This window comes from Colletes latitarsis, chromosome 1, assembly GCF_051014445.1.
Source record: "Colletes latitarsis isolate SP2378_abdomen chromosome 1, iyColLati1, whole genome shotgun sequence".
Classification (NCBI taxonomy): domain Eukaryota; kingdom Metazoa; phylum Arthropoda; class Insecta; order Hymenoptera; family Colletidae; genus Colletes; species Colletes latitarsis.
Window position 1 is genome coordinate 49,731,861 of NC_135134.1, and position 20,271 is coordinate 49,752,131.

The 20,271-nt window shown below is 39.1% G+C and overlaps 1 protein-coding gene across 1 annotated transcript in view; it reads left to right on the forward strand.

Moving 5' to 3' along the window:
• Positions 1 to 20,271, forward strand: part of LOC143343644 (uncharacterized) — a 114,996-nt gene that overhangs the window by 10,259 nt on the left and 84,466 nt on the right. Inside the window, exon 2 of the mRNA XM_076768745.1 lies at positions 20,059 to 20,088. Coding sequence (XP_076624860.1) covers positions 20,059 to 20,088 — 30 coding nt within the window. The remainder of the gene's footprint in view (positions 1 to 20,058; positions 20,089 to 20,271) is intronic.

The window sequence follows — 20,271 nt, forward strand, 5'->3', positions numbered from 1 at the left end:
TCTGGTTCTCACGTTAAAGTATTGCGCAACTATGAAGGCCGAATGAAAACGCATAGTTTGTGATTTCTTTAGCGTGAAAGCATCATCACTGAATTATTAATTGACATATTAGCAGTATACGCTTTAAACATTACGTAGAAAAGGAAATAATTGCAAATTTTTGTTGTAGTCGTGAATTTGAAAAGAATTCTATTCTCGTTGGTATTTTTAACATTATCCCTTCAAGGGTCAGATATTTTTCAAACTCACTGTCCTTGTATTTTTATTCAAGTATTAATGCAGAATATTAGGCAAAAGAGATTCTCGTGTAACGCGTTGATATATAAGAATAAAGTTTTTCGAGAGATGCACTTTTAAAGTTTAACCTTAGATATACGTATATCTGGAAATGTACGTAATTTTGTAACTTGCTTCTAGCCAGATATTCCAACGCCGTAAATTGCGAAGTTTGCGAAGTCACAACAAGATTTGCGTATTTTATCTATTGATTTTTTTTTTTTATGTTGATGTATGCGAAATGCTCGCTGCACATCGATATACACAAGGTGGGTACCTTGATTCCAGCAGTATTTGTAGGTCTCCTCGTCGATTGTAATGGTCGTAACTGTTATAATATGTAGTAATGTGCCAGCGCTGTCATTAATAGTGCCACGATATCGCTGCGATCTTCCTGGCAAGTGAATTATTACTGTTTTCTTTTTTGGCATTGATTCATCGCTCGAATAACATTTTTCTTCTTATTTTTGTTCTCGTGTACAGTTGCTTTATATTCCAAGAACGTTTACGCGTTGTAAAATGCACTAAATTTAATGTTAAAAGTTCGAAGATTCTTAAAATGTTAGTGTCCTGAAAAGGCATCGGGCATATAACATCCAGGTTGAAGTTTACTCAACTTTTTCATGCCGGTGCTGTAGTGTTAAGGTTAAAATTCTCGGACAATAAGGTTTCACGCCTTCGATCGATGAAAAATGTTATATCTCCGTTATTTTCTCGAGTTTCCACGTGGGAATTAGGTTGAAAATACTCTTGAAAACTTTTACGTAAGAAAACAATTTTAAAAGGAATCGATTTTTCGAACCTGTTATAATGGCGTGACGCCATTAAAACGTTAAGTCGCCTTTAGATAACAAAACAGAGCAAATCAATTTTATTGTTACGAATAAAACATACAATAATAATGTAAACTTCAGAGAGATTATTTTTTAATACAGTTTTCATCGGCTTATAGAATTTTTTAAATTAACGAGGTTATCGAAACTGGCATTTTAAAGAAAAGAGGTCTTTTCTGTCAAACTTTTTGATCCAGAATATAAGGGCGAAATTTTATTAACATCGGTACAACGAGTAAAGTTTTATATAGTCGCGCTTTTAAGTAAGTTTCGAAACTTCTTATTTTAATTTCAATCAGCCAATCCTGGTCCATGATGTAATCCTTCTTTAGACGACGAAGCATCGTTTTTAAATAATTTTGTTTGCCTTTTAGCAATTTCGTCCTTTGTAGATTCCTGGGTTCTGTGCTTCGCAGACATAATCCGAGCGTTATTTAATTCTTTGGTTATCGGCTTAGTTTCACGACCATTGATAAAGTTCAGGATACCCGTCGTACGTAATACCGATTCTGTTATTTATTTCATATTCGTGGTTGTTTAATAACGGACAAAAATTTATGCACGCGATTGTTGTGATTTTATGTATAAAACTTTGTGTATTTTGAGTCAGAATCGAAAAGTTGCACTCGATTTATTAAGGTACCTGGAAATTTATGATGAAAAGAAAAATACAGGTCGACCCGGGGCCATAAATTCTCGTGGACGACGTGTTATTTTAAGCAACGTCTCAAATTCTTCATCGACAGCGAGGCGAATAGCTGGAACAGCGAATATACATATAAATCGTTTAACGTTTAATGCAAAAATGTTTGCATCCAGAACAATATAAATTAAAAAGATAGCAACTATCAATCGCCAAGCATAGAATAGATAATTTGCAACGTTCTCAAAAACTTGACCATAGTCGTCGGAGAGAAAAATGGCGAAATTTTATTTTCACAGATGAGGAAAGGTTTAATCTTGACGTACCAGATAGCTTTTCGTATTATTTTCACGATTTCAGGAAAGAAGGAGTATTAAGCTCCCGGCAGGTGGGCGATGGAGGTTTTATAATTTGGGTTTAGTACAGGATACTGCGGAACAACGGAAATAAAGTTCACAGATTGAGGATTAAATAGTAGGATTTGCGTTGCTTTAATGAACAAGCAAATTAAACAATTTGCAACGTCAATCGCTCGTGAAACTTTCTTTTTTTAGCAAGATCGTGCAGATAAGATAGTGTTTTGAAAAATATAGAAGTTTTAAAGAGTATAGAAATATTTTTTAGTATCATCGATAGTTTCGAAGATAAATTTAAATGGGGCAAACATTACGTTACTTGTCAGTAACGACCAATAACTTTCTGAGACGTTACGATAGTAAATTTACTCAGACGTTTCTTGGAATCGTGAAGCGCGTGTAAAATAGTACCTGTTGTGTAGTACCGTGAACTTTACTGGGTGATGTGGGGCATAGATTTAAGAACTCTAACGAGAACAAGACCACAAGTAGAAACGCGCTTTTTAACGAGTCGTACCTCGAGTCGTAGGTGTCAACAAGTTCTTTTAAGAAATGTCGCTCTTTTGGTCGTACATGGTCACACGTTTTCGAGATACGCGGGATTGAAAGCGACATTTCCAAGGCACTCGTACCGACAAGTTATCGATATTGTACCATAGAAATTGTTAAAAATGTTTTATCGACGCAAGAAGATTCATTCTAATTAAAGATAGTTTATAATAGTTTGCAAACTAGACGAAATTTTCGCGAGTACGATCCTCCAATTATGAGGACAGTTTAACGCCGGGACGCCTAGGTTTTTTCGCGTCGAGAACATTTTTCTTCAGGACGCGGAAGTTGCACGCGAAACGAACTTTAGTATCCGTCATAAATATGCATTACCAGAAAACCGTTTCAGGAAGAGGCAGTTAAAACCGTGCAGAGTGTTGTACAGTTTACGATTGCACAGATAGTCTCACAACGATCAGAAGTAGCACGAGCCTAACTAGCCCGTACATTTCGTTTTCAGGATCATTAGCGGAATCGTTCCTCACGAATCCGGTAACGGTTTTGTGTTATGCGCCCGTTGCGATTACCCCTGATAAATCGTTAATGATTGTATATGTACTTGTCGGTCATAGACCTGTAAACGATGCGATACGTCTCTATTTTCTGACGTTCGGAGCCGGATAACTAGGTATCGTGGGGCTTGAAGTGGAAAGGGTAGGAATCCAATATGAGGATCCTGTGGGAGTTTGTAGCCGCAGGAAGGATCGGCCTTGGTTAAGGATACGGGCATCGTCATTATAAATGGGGTGCTTTGAACCCCTGGAGGGGGCAGGTTGAACGAAGAAAGAGAATACGGAGACAGCAATAGCTTGACTGCCTTCCAGACAACCAGGATATGGATTCTCTCGTCTCTTCTTCCATTTTCCGTATCTCTCGATCGCCTGTCTTACCTTTCTCTTCTTTTTATTTATTTCCGTCAAACGAAGAACAATCCGCGACGCGTCGAAATCGGAACAGTTGCAAACACATTAAAACACAGTCGATTGTCGGTTCAATAAATTCAGAAACAAACTAGGGTGGTTTCTTGTGTAAAAATAAATAAAATATGTGGAATATGTTTTCAAAAAAATCGATTCTATGTAATATAATTTTAAGTAGAACTGATCGAAAACAGATCAGTCGCGTCGGCCCATTATCGACTATTTCTACTTATTCTGGGACTCTATACATTGAACGCGGTATAGTGTTATCAGTTTCTCGTAGATTTGACTATGTTCTGTCTAGTTGGGGTCGGCATAATATAATTAATCCTACAAACAGTAATACAAGTGAAAATAAATCCAAGTTGTGCCCAAGCCAATGCGTACCCGATTAATTTACAAACTCGAGTTTTCTCATGTAACGAGATCCTGCACGAAAAAAAATTTATCTCATATTTTTCATCTATTTTCCTACACGAGACGGCCCGTTGCACCAACCCGTCCACGCCGACTTCGTGTAACGAGAGATAGACGCAAAGCCGTTCGTATACAGTTTCAACGCTACGCTTCGTCTCCCCAGGACTAACCCGTTAAAGGATTAGACACTTCCGCATGTCAGTTTCATTTGTCGAGATAAGACGTACAACAGGTTACTTAAGCCGATTAATCTTCGATTTGTCGGAACGTTGAAAAGCGTCTGAAACAGAACGTTAGCAACGTTTCCCCACTAGCGCCGGTCCAATATTTTTATTACAAGGCGTGCTTCCGTTCTGTCGGACGGATGCAGCCGTAAACGTGTTTCCAGAACTCTTCTGCCGACTTTTCCTCCATACGTGAGATTCTCGAGAACGTCGACGCCGTTTACGAGCGGAGTCGGTACGTAACAGCGTTTCCCTTATCTCTTCTTATCGACGTCGATCCGTCTACTCGCCTTATTTCGCGAAACGCGTCCACGTCATCCCACCCCCCTCGTTTCTCTCACGGGTTACGTCCGCGCCGTAGCGGGTAATTTTCGCGTGCCCGTGCACGTATGTAACAATGTTGACGGTTATTGGTTTTATGGAGCAGCTGGCAATCGAAAATTTCACGACAGAAGAGGGTTGAACGAAGGCCTCTGGCGGGTTCACGTGCTAGCCAGGGAGTTAATTACGCGCGAAAACAATATTATCGAACGAATTATCGGACAGGAGAGCGAAACTCCGTTAAGTGCAGGGCCGTCGGGGCCGCTCATTACCAGCCTTCTCCACGTAAATGTACTGCACGATATAAACTATTTAGGCGGACGGCCAATTGCCCAGATTCAACGGAACCTCTGTTCCCTTTAAAATTTTATACCGTTCTCTTTGCGCGTTTTTACACAGAACTTCGCCAGAGATTTTTGTCTTGTCGATGCATATTTCCGTGTTATTAGGGGAAGCATCGTACGAGGCGGGCCGAGACAGATTCTACAACCGGCCAGAGAGGGCGATTCTTCGTCTAAAAATAAGTCGAAAAATGTGGAGCAAATTTTTTTCATCCCCTTGTTTTCGCGAACACCGTTTGAATCGTGTGTTCCCGTTATTCAATGTAGAAAATTGATCATTTTCGTATTGTTCGATTTTATGTTATTTCTTTTCTGTCTTAAGTTAAGTTGTTTTATAATCGAAAAGTTCTGGACGTAGAATTATTTAAAGGGTGTTTGTTTTTATTGCACTCCTCAAGTTATTAAGGGTAGAATTTAATTTGTAAAAATAGTTTCTGGCAATCAATGGAATATAACGTTTCTTCTTTCTTTGTTACTTTTATTTGCGCTTCGGTACGCGAAATTTTTAAATAGAAAGAATACGCGCGACTCGGTGTCGCCAAGCCAGCCATCGAAGATAAAAGGGATGCTTGGACACATACAGGGTGTTCGGCCACCCCTGGGAAAAATTTTAATAGGGGATTCTAGAGGCCAAAATAAGACGAAAATCAAGAATACCAATTTGTTGATGAAGGCTTCGTTAAACAGTTATTAACGTTTAAAGTTTCGACCGTAACGAATTTTTTTCTCGAAACTGAGTAGGATTTCGGGGGTATGTCTATTCACCAAAAATGATTGTAATTGACCCCCGCAACTAAAAATAATTTTTCCAGGACGATTCGAAAGTCTTTTTTTTCACCCAAAACTTTCAGCACTTACTCGAATTTTTTTCTGGAAAGTGGGTAGGATTTCGGGGGTATATATAATGACCAAAAATGATTGTAATTGACCCCCGCAACCGAAAATAATTTTTCCTCCATCAAGAAATTTCCTCCATTAAGCCTCCATCAAGAAATTGGTATTCTTGATTTTCGTCTTATTTTCGTCTCTAGAATCCCGTATTAAAGTTTTTCTCGGGGGTGGCCGAACACCCTGTATATTGACTCCGTTCGGTGGCTAAATATTTAGGGCAGAGTTTTCTGCGTGCGAACTCGAGTGGTTGCAATGCGGAGAATTTCGGAAAAATTGTTATCCACCCTCTTGGCGCCAAACTGGTTGACCATCAAATAAAATGCTCCTCTGCAAAGGTCTGAGTATATTCTGAGTAAAATATTTAACTTTACTCCTTCTATTTTTAAAATTTTTCTGACGCATGTGTTGTAAGACGAAAGAGCAATTAGAATTATTAAATTTGGAATTATATTCAGAGAAAATTCCCCCAATACCAGACGTATTGAATTCTTGCCAAATTAATTAGACAATTTTGGTTCGTTAGCGTGTTTCGTACCTTCGATCGATTCGACGCCATAATACGCGCGCTTTTGTTTTTATAATTTGCAAAATTAAGAAGTTCATTACGAACCATTTTCCGCGATGATCAACTCGGGTGGTATTAAACGGATCAATGGTCGAGTAGAGCGAAAACTTTTACGAGGGAGCGTTTGTTGTACGAAAGCAGAATAGTTTGTTTACTTTTAATAAACTGGTAATTTCACCTTTATTATTCTGGCAACCGATAAGTGCGATGATTTCCGATAATGGAAGTTTATTCTCTCCTTAATTGTGAATAGGTTTCCTTTAAATTTGAACAGAAATACGTAATTGCGTAGAGCTTGTAATTGTAGTTGCATAATTGACAGTTTCAGAAAGGCGTTTACAATATCCGTAGAGTACCAAGCGCTGTTTTAAATATTCAACGGAACTTTACATATTGATGAGTTTTCGCTTTACTTAAAATTCTGCTAGGGTAATATATTTGAAAGCATTACTTATTAAATATATTACGGGTAATTTCGATACTGAAAGTCGGTTTCGCTAGCTTGGAAATTTGTTCATTTGAATCTACAATATAAATTATTTACTATTTACATGTAAATATGTATTTGTATTTGGACGAATTACTGCAAATATATTACACTCTCGTTTGCTTCAGGACATTGCACATTTTTTATAATGTACATAAATGTAATTATTTCGAGAAGAAAGAAATTAAAGGAATGAATTTATTAACAGTGAAAAAACGTAAATCTTAATTTCTTATTAGAGAAAATTTACGTTCGTTTGAAGATTGTTCAGTTTCATGCTCCGATGTTGTAATTACTTTTGCCCTTATCAGCAGGATTCTCAGCGTAAGTAGTTGCACAATTTTCCCGGTAATAGGCCACAAGCTTAATACCGCAATATACGTGGTGCCTTTCGGGAGCGTTTAGAATATTTACTGCTCGTTAATGCAAAATGTTTGCTGTGCCTAAGCGAAAGAAGTGCATCAAACGGTTTACAACACGTGTGAATAGTAAAACAAAAATCTGGTTAGCTTAAATTAAATAAAACACACGAACGAATTGTTTATGATAGGTTTAATTAAGGAGTGGTCGTTTCCTTTTTACAATAAAAATATTAAACAAGTTTGCGAGTCCACAGAATACAACGCAATTTGGGTTTTTATAAATTGGAAATTATAAAGGTTTGGTACTCATTTTAAATATCTTCAAATAATAATATCCTCGGTATTATTTATTCAGTCGCTATAAGAAAAATATTTTTTACTTTGTAAAAACGTGTCTAACGAATGGTAAAAACCTCGGGGGGATCGATCTTGCCATTTATTTAGAATAAATTTCCCAATGCTTACGTTTCAGTCGAAAAAAAAACGACCATTTCCTTAAAAATGCAAAGTGCGGTTGAAGCGATTTCTAATTTTCGAATCGTATGCTTTCCACGGTAAAGCTGCGTCGTCAGATGGCGAATCGTGAATTTGCGTGTTTTACACGGTGAATTCTTAATATTCGAGGGTCTTATCTGGCACGAAACACAGGGGCTGCGATATCGATTTGTCTTAGTTTATGAGTTCAACGACCGATATTAACGAAAGCGAAAAAGAGCTTGAAAAATTTCCTTTCATGTGTAATTTATCGTAGCAGTAAAGGAGCTCCGTATTTTCATACTGTTCGCATTATTGATGACTATACTCGAGGACAAAGATTTATCGATTATACGAGCTTCGAATGCGATTCTTCATCGCTTTGCATGAAATCGTAAGTTTCGAGTACGTGATATTGTATTTCACGATAACACGAGAACATAATACAAAATATACAAGGTGTTCGGCCACATCTGAGAAAAATTTTAATAGAGGATTCTAGAGGCCAAAATAAGACGACAATCAAGAATACCAATTTGTTGATGCAGGCTTCGTTAAAAAGTTATTAACAATTAAATTCAAAAATTTCAATTCGTTCTGGAAAAATTATTTTCGGTTGTGGGGGTCAATTATTAAAAATTCTCGTTTTGGAAGTTTTGAAAATAGAAATCGTAGGAAAAGTGGTATTTTTAAATGATTCGTAGGTGGAAATTGTTACGAAGCGTAAGGAAAGCGCGTATCATCCGATACCGGGGTCTGAATAAATTAGAATCTCATTCTGGGACATCAAACTGTTTGGCTTTATCGAGGGAGGGAGCTGACGCCGTTTTATTGGTTCTCGTGGGATTTTGGGAACCCTTACGATAAAAAGGGATAAGACATCATATCTGTGATCTCGGGAATTCGTTCGATTCACTTTGGCGGAACGTATCGTATAATCGCGTGTCGCCATTCCGAGCACGAAACGTAACGGAAGCTAAATTGTAATTAGAACGGTTCGTATTAACATTCGGATACCACAGTACTTCGTGTATTATTGCTACGTAGATAAACTTAATATGAGTTTGGCAAATTAGTTCTTTTCTGACGAGTGAAAGCACTTACACTAAAGTAGAAACATAAAATTTATCTAGTTAATTCGTATAGTTTTTTACGTAATGATTAATGGCACGAAACGTGCATAAATTGTTGGAAAAAATATTAATGTTTTCCAAGCACTTCGTTTTCAAAGAACAAATATGGTGTTAGAATATCATATTTGCAGACAAAAGTAAATTAAATGTTATTTGATTTGATAGACAAAAAGTGGTGTGCTTCAACAACAGAAGCGGGTTGATTTTTATGAATGTGAAAACATTTTAAAATTCTACCAGAATAACGATTCAAGACAAAATCACGTATTGTCCAGGAATATTTATTATATAATTGTTGAGTAGTATTACACCATTCTTTGTAATCACGGGATTTTAATTATTCAGAGGATATATTGCATTTACTGGATCGCAATATTCAGGAGATATTCATTTACAGCACGTCGTTATAAAGGATATCTAACAAGAGACTGATACTATCGTAATAAATAAATTATTATATTCTTCTACGTATTCGAATATTTTTGTAATATTGAATTTATTTACTTTACTATTCCAAAGTAAATTCTTATATTAAAATATAATAAAAGCGATAACGTATAAAGTATCAGCAACAAATAATTAGTAAATGCATTGTGATAATTGCTGTAGTTTGTTGTTTCTTAGAATATATATGTCGCATCAATAAAGCCATATGTTCACTTAAGGGTGATTCCGAAAAAAAACTGTGATGTACGATAATCGCAAATATAGTTATCTTATCTTCCTCGTATGTCGTGTCTGGGACATTTAGAACGCCATTGAGTCAGATTTATAGACATTGATTGTTCCTCCCGCGTTCTAAACGATTAGTGGAGCTCCTTTGGAAAGGAACATCGTTCTGCACGTGAATTCTATTGAAAATTTTCTTTCAATTCTATTTCGTACACGACTGTGGAATTTTTTACAACGTACGCACTAGAAAATATCACTGTTTGAATACCATAATAATAAATTAAATCGACACGATAAAATAATAAAGATCGCAATGTTCAAAGATACATAGACACATTTCCCACAATTTACAATACAATTCGATATCGAATATTGTCATTCGAGAGAAACAATTGTACAATACGAAATCGTTACGTAATAATTCGATATTTTTCCTCCGCACAAAGGTCACAACTATCGATTTCTCGGTGCACGTTATTATTTAGCGTTAACGGCGACGCTAATCTCAATGACATTTCGGATACACGATGCCCAGTGATGTATTTGGTTCAATATTCGGCGTAGAATAATCCCGTACGGGCGATTAATTTCGCGATGCAGCTTAAAGTAGAACGGCCGAATTGTATTATTGATTCTGCGTAATGACTACACTCATTAATGTCTGCCGGTAGTTTTATTGATGATGAATCGCCCGTTGAAATCACGAGTAAGATCGTCAGCGGAGCACGTAACTTCGCAACTGAAGTAATTAATTCGTTCCGTAGGGTACGAAGGCTCCTTTGATTTATCTCATTAGCGATTCCGTAATTACGATGAATCTTGGGCGCTGCACCTGTGTCTCGCTACGAAAGAGAATTCAAAGGTCAATCGCGCTCGCGTAAAACTTGTCAGCCTCGTCGAAAATATGTTCACTCTTTCGCGTTTGTTATAGTTTCGCACAATACCAATCCCGACTTCATTCTTACATAATTTTTACACTTAACTTTGGTCTTCTTTATTCCATATCTTTTTATTAGTTTCTGATACCGTGTTGCTATTTATTCTGATTCTCGAACATTAAGAAAAATTAAGTTTGTCGAATTAAAATTGTACAGCGATAGTGATCCCAACAAGAATACATCCACTGTAATTTTTAACGTCCCTGGAAAGTCCCGAGTTTCCTCTGGATTGGTTCTTTTGAAAATCAATGGCTTATCTAGCCAGACCGCAGCCTTTATCTTCTTTCGATATCGCCTCATTAAACTTTCCGTTCGAATCATTTTACTCTTTTTTTTTTTTTTTCGTCCATGTAACGGTACACGAACGTTCGTAACGAACACAGGCACTGTGCAGCGATCCTGCAGAATCGTCTGTACGCCAGGCACATGCGAACCAGCCGTAATCCTCGGCGTCATGCGACTACGGGAAGACGCCGTTTCATAAGGAAACAACGACAAAGCGCTGGTACGCTCGCGGACTTACGTATCGCTGGAATCTAATAAGGGAAGTTCGCGAGGGGATTCACTCGTTTTTGCATCGTCCTCCGACCTCGCGTTCCATCCATTTTTTTTTTTTTTTAGCATTTAGTTCTTTGTAATGAACACGACCAACACGCGATTCCCGAGACGCCCGGACGTTTCGCGTCTTCTTCGCGCCATCGCTATTGCGCTTATCAGCCGGAGGTACGCGAATAACATTTCTATTGAAATAGAAACCAGATAGGGAAAATATGGAATGTCGCGACGAAAGTCGTTCGTTCTCCTTTTATTGTCATCCGTATGAAAAATGTTGGTTCGTGCAATCGAAGTGGAATTCTTTTGCCAACGGAATTTCCTCGACGCGCGTTCCCACCGTTCAGCTTCGCGAAGAAATTTTTAAAAACTTTTTCCATGTTTCGAGTAAGCATTCGTGTATTCTCGACCAGTCACAGGCCTGGGCGTTTTAATATTCGACCATTCTTGTTTGCTTGTTCTACGGTCCGATACGATATTCTCGTACTTTTTAATTTATAGACTAGAATTTAATTCACTAATTTTCTGATATTTCAAAAAGTTTCAAATTAAATTTGTAAATTAAGTTTGCTAGATGCTCGTACGAGTAAATCGCGACTTTGGGAAACATCGTTCGATGGGATCGATCCTGCACAGACAGTGTTACATATTATATGTCGCGATAAAAGATTTAAGGGAAATATATAAAATATATTTATATACCTACAATTACGCGATAAGATCGATAAGATATCGGTGACGTGCATATTCCGCCCTCATTAATGACACATGAAAACGAGCAAAGAGTAACTGCCTTCGTTAAAAAATATGCATTCCTTTTATGTCCGTGTTTTGGACGTCATTTAATCAACCTGACAAAGATTAATCGAAGATTTCTGAAGAATTATTATTTCTCATAACAATATCTCCCTTATTAGAATATCTCTGTACATATTTCGATTTTGCTGATTACTTATTATTCTCCACTGTCTGAAATGACTACAGTTTATATTATTAGAGACTTGACGAATCGCAAATATGTTCTATATAGCATCTATTAAAGGTCACTCGATACGGAACGATAAAACCACTAGCGAGACATATCAGTGCGTCATTTGACCCTTGAAGAAGCTAGATGCTTGCAGAACGTCGGAACACTTTCCTGAAAGGACACTTCTTACACCCGGAAGCCTCAACCAGTATTAACTGTCAGAATCCGGGTCGTAAAAGCTTCTTCTATAGTCGTATGTTAACAAAAATCGCAGTTATATAAGCCACCGCTCTATTTTTATTTACATTCCAAAGCGTACTGTGGTTAAATTATATTTTTATTTAGAATACGATAGCTATCTTCGTACGAGGGTAGCCGTGCCAGGAATTCGAAACACTTTTTCGTCCAAATAAAACGAGAAATACCCCAAAATGCTCGAGACTGCTTCCTCCAGGGGACAATCCTCTCCTTCGCGACGATTCTTGAGAGGGGTAGATCCTCGACGAAGACGCTTTAACATTTTATACTCGGTGAGATGATGGTCGAGGTCGATTTCGATTTCGAGGGAGACGCACGCCGACCATCAGAGGATCCACGATGGCTTGATAAGGTCTGATAACTTATCGGATTTACGCGGCACGTAAATATTGTCTCTAATACAGCTGGGTTATAAATAACGGCACTAACATGCAGGGTGACTGGTAACTAAGTCAGATAATAAATTTTTGTACGGTTTGATGACCTGAGCTATTCTATATTTTTCTTTAATAAAACTATCTGCTTGTTGTAGACCATAACGTATGTGGAATTTTTAGAGATATTTCATTTTTCCTAGAATGTTACGAGCACTCAAATATTTCTCCATTTGTATTGTAAACATTCCCTCGCACGGTACTAGATATTTTTCATCGTAATGTTTTGCATTCAAACTTGAGCAATTCATCGTAATTCTTTCTCTTCTCCGTGATGTAACTTTCTTCGCAGGGAAAAGTCGTACGGTTTCAAATCAGACGAACGAGGCAACGAACACGAGACACGAGACACGAGACACGAATCATATTTTTTCCATACAATTCTGATAATCTCGTCATTTTTCGACCTTTATGGAGTCGATGTTTCCACCTCGTCGAAGCAAATTCCAAAAAATGCCAATATCGTCTTTCGACTTGTTAAAGGGGAACCGGTACGAGTTGATAAAAAACTGTATAAAGATTCTAACTTCTCATCGCGTGTTTCCTCGCTCGTAGGGCAGATGAAATTCCTTTGATCCATCACAGGCATACAACCCCTTGAAATTTATGTGTTTTAAGTCTTTGATGATGTGTCGTACCTGGAGAGATTATGCATATACGGTTACAGCACGATCTCCATCGCATTTTGAGCTCGTGGACCCTTGTTCCGTGTTCTACGGAATAACGTTCTTAAATGGTAGTCAAATCTACGTTTTTACTGTTTATATTAGATCGTTCGACGAGGATAAAATTTGTAATTTAATAAAAAACAGACTTTGTACTAACATCAACGATTCATAGAAGTTTGAAACAAATGGATATTGCGTCAAAGGTCAAAGTTTAGTACTCACGCTAGTAACTGTGCATCGTGCGTGTTTGTAGTTTACTAATAAATAAATAACAGTCAGGTTTCCGTGACGTTTCGCGGCTTCGTCGTCGGTTCGGCTGCAGGTCGCGTTTTCATAGCATTGAAACGCGCGCCGCCGGGGGTAGAAAAAGTATAGGGTGGAAAGTATCCCATTAGCGTATGCAGGGTCCCACACACGGTGGCGACGTTGCACGTACGCGGTGGCTGTGGAACAAATACAATGCGGTACACGGTGTGCGACACAATGACGACGAGAACGCCGACAAGAACTTCTCGACTGGTATTCATACGTAGACGCCTATTGTCTCGAGTTGTTCGAAGGTAAAAGACACCACGCGTAACTTCGTGCACGGAGATATACCCTTGGCGCGTTTTCCATGGAATTTGTCGCTCCTCGACCATCATTTGCCCCTCCGCTCCGTGTGCGCTTGTCGCAACCCTCCCTCTCTCGCGGCCGCGCTTTTTAGTTTATGGACGTTTTCGCTTTGTCCGCATTACTCGAAGACGGCTTCCTCGCGCGGATGCTGGGCCGAGGCTTCTTTGACGCGGCCGGGAAACGTTTTTACAACTCTCGTGCTCGAGGCGCGGAAGAGGCTTAAAAACCGAGCCTGGACGTGTATGCTTTTCTTGAGTTGCTTTCTTCTTGGGCGCAAGAGCGCGCGTACACTCAATTTTCTCTTTGGAGGATCCCTTCTAAATCGGTTCTCGACACCGTCGTTTCCCACGGATTTACTCTCTCGATACGATCTCGGAAAGCGATTGTGTGGAAAATTACAATTAGCGTTGCCGTAGGTTTCTTTTCTGTTTTCCGTTTTTGTCCCAAAAGACGCGTGTAACAGTTTTGAAATGATATTTTTAGCGTTTGAAATGACTCGTGTAGCGACGCAGGTTCCATAATGTTTGATACGTACGGATTTTCCGCTGTTTTGCGCGGAGCGCTATGAAAGTTTGATTACAGAAACTCTCGACGGTCTCGTTGCACAGACTAGTGCAAGAATATTATGATAAACGTGATGTATGAGACGTGATGGAATGCTGTTCATTTGCATATCCTGTAGCATCGAAGGACGCACCGTTAGGTTACGATACCACGCGTGTAAATCAAGAAAAAACGTATAACAAAAGTGCAACCGTGGACGAACGTAACACCCGTTTTAAAGCATTTAAAAATTACTGACGAACGACGCGAAGGATATTATATTTATTAACGAAGCAGGTGCAGATCGTGTTTCGCTATCTTTTGTCTAATATTGCAATGCAGAATATAACAATAAAGTTTCACTAATTACGCTAGGTTTAATGACGTTCAAGTTCGTTAAGATATTGCGTAGCGTGGTTTCTAAAGATAATCATAGAATTTGGAAGCATATAACACCGATGAAAAATGTCTAATTAACCTGCAGGTACAACTTTAACTTAAATCATTAAAGCTGCTTTAGTTTCCTGCGACTTGCTCGAAATTTAACTGGACATTTATGTTTAGTTTTGAAAGTACCACGCGTCTGTACCAAATCACCCTTTATGTATCGTATCGCCTTTTTAAATATGTCACGGTTCTGATCCGTTTAATAATTTTAGACTCGATTTAGCAGCAGGGAAATTTTTTACCCGGTTTTCCCCGTTGCATATTGGGTTTCAATCGTATCTGGCCGCACGCCAACTTCTATAGATATCAAACGGCATCATGTACGCGAACCCAGGTAATTTTAAGTGGCTGAAAGTAATTAATTCGCAAAAGAAAAGGTAATTAAGTGATATGCACCTGTTGGTAGTATCCATGGTTCGCTTGTTGCGAGCCTCGAACACATATTCGTGCCAGCTACGTCGAAACGTATGCCCGTTTTAAATTATTATTCCCCCATCGCGGTTACCGATATCGTTTCACGAAAACTTCCAACGCTGTGTACGTGCCATTTTTGTGCCCCAATACAAACAACGACGTAGCTCCAGGATAAATGTTACGATCCTAGTTTTATCGATATGTGGTGGCTTTTATTTCGCCGCTCTCGATACGAATTGAAACGCGTACGTTGAATTATTGATAAACAAATAAGCGGGGGATTCCCGTTGTACGAAAAGAGAAGAAAAACAAATTATATCCCTGACTGCTCGGGTATTATTTTTTTTTTTTTATGGAATAATACAATTTTATAGTATCGTACGCGTTGAAAGCCCACCCGAAAAAAATCAATGCGAACCGAATGAAACTTGAACGAGCCGTTGTATTTTATGCACTCGTGGAATTACAGTTTCCAGGAATCGTAATGCCGTTTCATGTTCCCTTGGCCTATTGCATAATCGGGGGAGTACGTTACGTGCAGTTTAGAAGAGCAATTGCGTTAACGTTGAAAAATTAGTAGCGGGATACCCATTCGTGTTCCGAAACGCGCAACTTCGCGTAATGAAATCGCGTTCGAATGCGTTTATATTCACTTTGATCGTTCGATCCGCGATCCAGTCAACTAAACTGACCTGGGTCGGACTCGACCAGGAACTAGGACCAATCAGATTTCACAGAATCTAACATTGGACTAATTTAGGTATAGACTCGATAGGAACTATGGCTCTTTTGGGGAGATCGGACCCGGAATGCGTTAGCAAAGTACTTTTTCGAATGACGGAATAAATACTCTCGATTATCGTCGTACGGTAGTTGGGATTACACGCTCGCCTATACGAATGAATGCTGGCTGCATGTGTACTACGGGCAACTTTGGTGAAGCCATTCTTGTGTATCGCATTTAACCTTAGGCCAGTTACTCGCTCGCATAGATTCCTGCGCGTTGTCTGGCATTTATTAGTACAGGTCATTGCTTTAAGTCTCTCCTGGTTCGTTAGAACATTGCTTGCTCGTCTACGAGTAGACACAGCTACGGGGAAGCACGAACCGCGTTGGCGCGAGAGGTTATTCGTACGGGTCGCTTCGTAACCTTTCCGTTAGATGCGTAGTAAAAAAAGATCATTGTCGGTGCCCACGCAGATCCGTACGCTCGAGTTTCCCTATAAATTAGAAAATTTCCAACGATAAGGTGTTTATCAAAATACCGGAGGACGGCGAAAACAAGTTATTGATAGAGTTTTAGGTAATAGTCGGTGTTGCATCGAAGGAGGGGAAAGTTGTTTGGTTTCTTTTAGAAATCAGCCACAGTAATAATTTATGAGGAAATATCCCATGGTCGGGTCCAAGCGTAGAGCTGTCCAAAGATCCCAGGTTACGATGCATCGCAGGTAATAAACGATTATACCCGAGACGTGAGTTTGATTTGCAACACAACAGTTATTTCCAGTCGCGGAAGCTTCTGAACGTCTCTCGATGAATGCAGCATCCAGTTATGTATTTTCATTATTTCGGTAATGTTTGCCAACTGATATACGACTACGGTAAAATGATTAATATTGATTCGCAGAGTTGTTTCTCACACAGGCGGTTGATTATTCCGAATAGTCCCTTTCAAAATTTCAGAGCTCACAATTTCGTTAAGTGCTCCACTTGATTCAATTTTCAGCGATATTATCGTCCTTCTTGAATTATTCAATTTGAATATCTAAAGAGAAACCGCTCGAGCCGTCTCGTTTATTCGTGACGCGAAATAAGAATTATTAATCAGCAAACTGTAGGATTTTTTCGAAAGCTACATCGTACTTCTTGTCAGGAATAACTTCTTTCTTTTTATAGTGTATAATCACTGACAATTAAATATGATTTATAATTCTTGTAATGTTTAATATAAGCTCATAATTAAAATCTAGTTGTCTTATTGCACGTTCGTCGGTATTGGTCAATCAGAAAATGGCGACAATATTCACGTATCACCCTGTCGTTATACCTTCGTTGGATATAGTAATTCACGCATACTTGGACTGTTTGACCTAGAGGCCTCTTTGAATCTTATTAAGTCTAATCGGAACGTCTACAGTTCGATAAAACGTGTTGAAACAGCAGCGTTTGTAATGTCGGGGTAGCCACGTTGTATTATACTACATCTTTGCGTCAAGTCCCGTGTCGTGGGCCGTCAGGAAGCAAACTCAAATTAACTTTTTTTTTTTTCTCGAAAGCAGTTTATTACCCGTGCACGACATAATATTTGACCCAGTGGAATATTGACTTTGTTCCTAGTAGAATATCGCGGCACTCATCGTGGAATATTTGCATAATAACCAACGAGAATCGCATTTTATATTTATATTATCGTATTTGAAAGTTGTATCGTTTCGAAAGTAATGCCGGTGCAAATGGGAGACTTTTAATGGCAAGAATATCGGAGTTCGAAGTCTATCTTCGTTTATCGTTCTTCGCGTTCGGTTTTTCGTGTCGCTTGTAGTTTGTTTTCAACAGGTAGGGAGAGTGGTCCAAGAATTTACCATAAGTCTGCGCCGAGCGTGCGAAATATGAGGTTGGTCGTCTGGAGAATATGAAAGTCAAAATACTCGTTCAGCAGGTATAAAGTAAAGAAAACATTTTTATTGAGAACGCGTTTCTTTATCTGTTTGAAGAAAATGGAACATCTTTTTCCAAGAGTGGTATAAATTCCCTTCTTTCGAAATATTGATAGAAGAACATATATATATTCATACACTTGTATTTTAGCCACATTTAAAATTGTTACGTACTATTTCGAGAGCGTACGATTAATGACTTTTCGAACTCCTTCAGCATTTCGAAATCGTGTCTGAAAGTTTGCGTCAGATAGAAAGGAACAAATGAAAGCCTGATTGTACTAAGTCTGATAACAGTTGGTGCGATTAAACTTTCCATTCTAACTCTGTTAACGTTTCGCGAGTCGTCAATGCAACATGGAGTTTGGCATCATCGCGCGGCAAGATTATCTTATTTCGATTCGTAGCAAATTTCGACTCCACGAATGTTTTATTTAATTATCGAAGTTGTTGGTTGTATAGAGTTGCCCTGAATTTAACCACTCGCAGCATAGAGCACAATGAATTTCGCATCGAATAAATAGCAACACGTGACTACGAACGTTTCGCTTTGGCTGTTTCGGAGTGTGCTTTCGCTCCGACATACTTTAAGGAAGCGATTATTCGAATAGAAATGCTTTAATACGCTTCTTTTATGGAGGTCAACTAGCATTGTACGGAAACCGACATAAAAGAACGAAAATGCATTGCAATAATGCCTACCTCGTAAAGATCATTGCATAATTGTTATGTGTGTTTTTGTAGTAAACACGTATTGTGTTTACTTTGTTTGAATCTATATTTATTAAGACCGTTTTGCTTATTTTTACGTGTATTATGTACCCCTAAACTTTCCGAAACACCCATAAACGTACAACTTATCCAGAACGCGTAAATTTGCTCGTCCCCGCGGTGACACAGTTTTCGAATTCCTTTAATAACATCGGGTCAGCTCGGACCTTCGAGCAACAGCTTCCGGTTCCAAGGAATTGGATCGAAGGTGACGGCAACAACAGTTATTGTATCCCGAGTAAATTGTTTTCGAATATCTGGTAGAACGAGTAATTCCGCGCACGCTCGTTAAGGCACAGGCAATTAATTACCTTACCCCGAACCTTACGGTGAGCGCGTAATAATGATAATTTTCACATCGTTGGATCTATTGGTTCGTTAGCGGGGGACTCGATTTTCTATCGATACGAGTGCACTCGGTCAAGTGCATTTTATATGTCGTTACCGATGCTTTCCCCCCCTCCCTTCCCGGAAGAAATTGAATTCCCTTCTCGCGTTCGAACAGTTTGATCGCCGTGTGTGCGTGCGTTTGTGGGATGTAGGACTATCTGTCTACGCGTTCAGCAAATGCATATATGGAAGCCGTTTCAAGGCAGAGGCTCATTGTCGGTGAAGTGTCACACGTGAATTGCGGCGAATTGATTTATTCAGATAGTGGATGTTCAATAGAAAATCATGGAACGTCGGGAATCGAATTCACGAGGACCGGCTTCAATTTCCGCGTATATGTCTTCGGCGTCGAGATGCATTTAAAAGTGGCAGCTATTTAAAAAAAAAAAAAAAACCGTCTATGGACACTAAAAATCTTACTCGAACCGATCGATTCTACCGATCGTCAAATTCAACCGGGCGTGGCTCTGGGAATATAAAAATTCGTTAAACAATAAATTCTACCATGTGGTCCTGCTAAAGGTTTCTGTTTTTAGATTAAACGTTATACAACGGTAATGTGGATAATAAAAGATCGAAGCGCGTCGCGTTAATATTTATGTAAACGCAATTACCGATTCTCTGTCTCCGTTGGATCTCGGCTCGAAATGAAATTATCCATCGGTTTGCGTTAAGACAAACAAGTGGAATAACCCACTTTCGTTGTAATTATTCCGAAAGTCCGTCCGCGTATGTACGTATGCTTTTAATCGAGCCGTTTCGATTTAATTCCATTCGGGGACGTGCTCGGTTACGCAGGTTCATTCGGAGTTGATTTAGCGAAATAAAGCGGTCCGCGAACTGTTAATATTGTACGTTGCCCGGGCGTCCCGTAAGCAAACCGGCGAAATGAATCCGCGGATCACTGATTCGCTCGTCTGGGATCTCTCTGTTTCAGTGAAGAAGGCGCGGTTCGTCTGCGAGGAAGGTTTGTATGCGAAAGGACAGGACGAAGAGGACGGGATCGATCGGGGATCCGGAAACGTGGAACGAACGAAGCTGCGTCTGGCTGTTCCTGGCTGGTTCTCAAAGCTTGCACGACCGGGGCGCAAAACTCGCGTGCAAACTGCGAACGGGATCCGTCGTCGTTCGATTGTTCCCCAAAATTGGA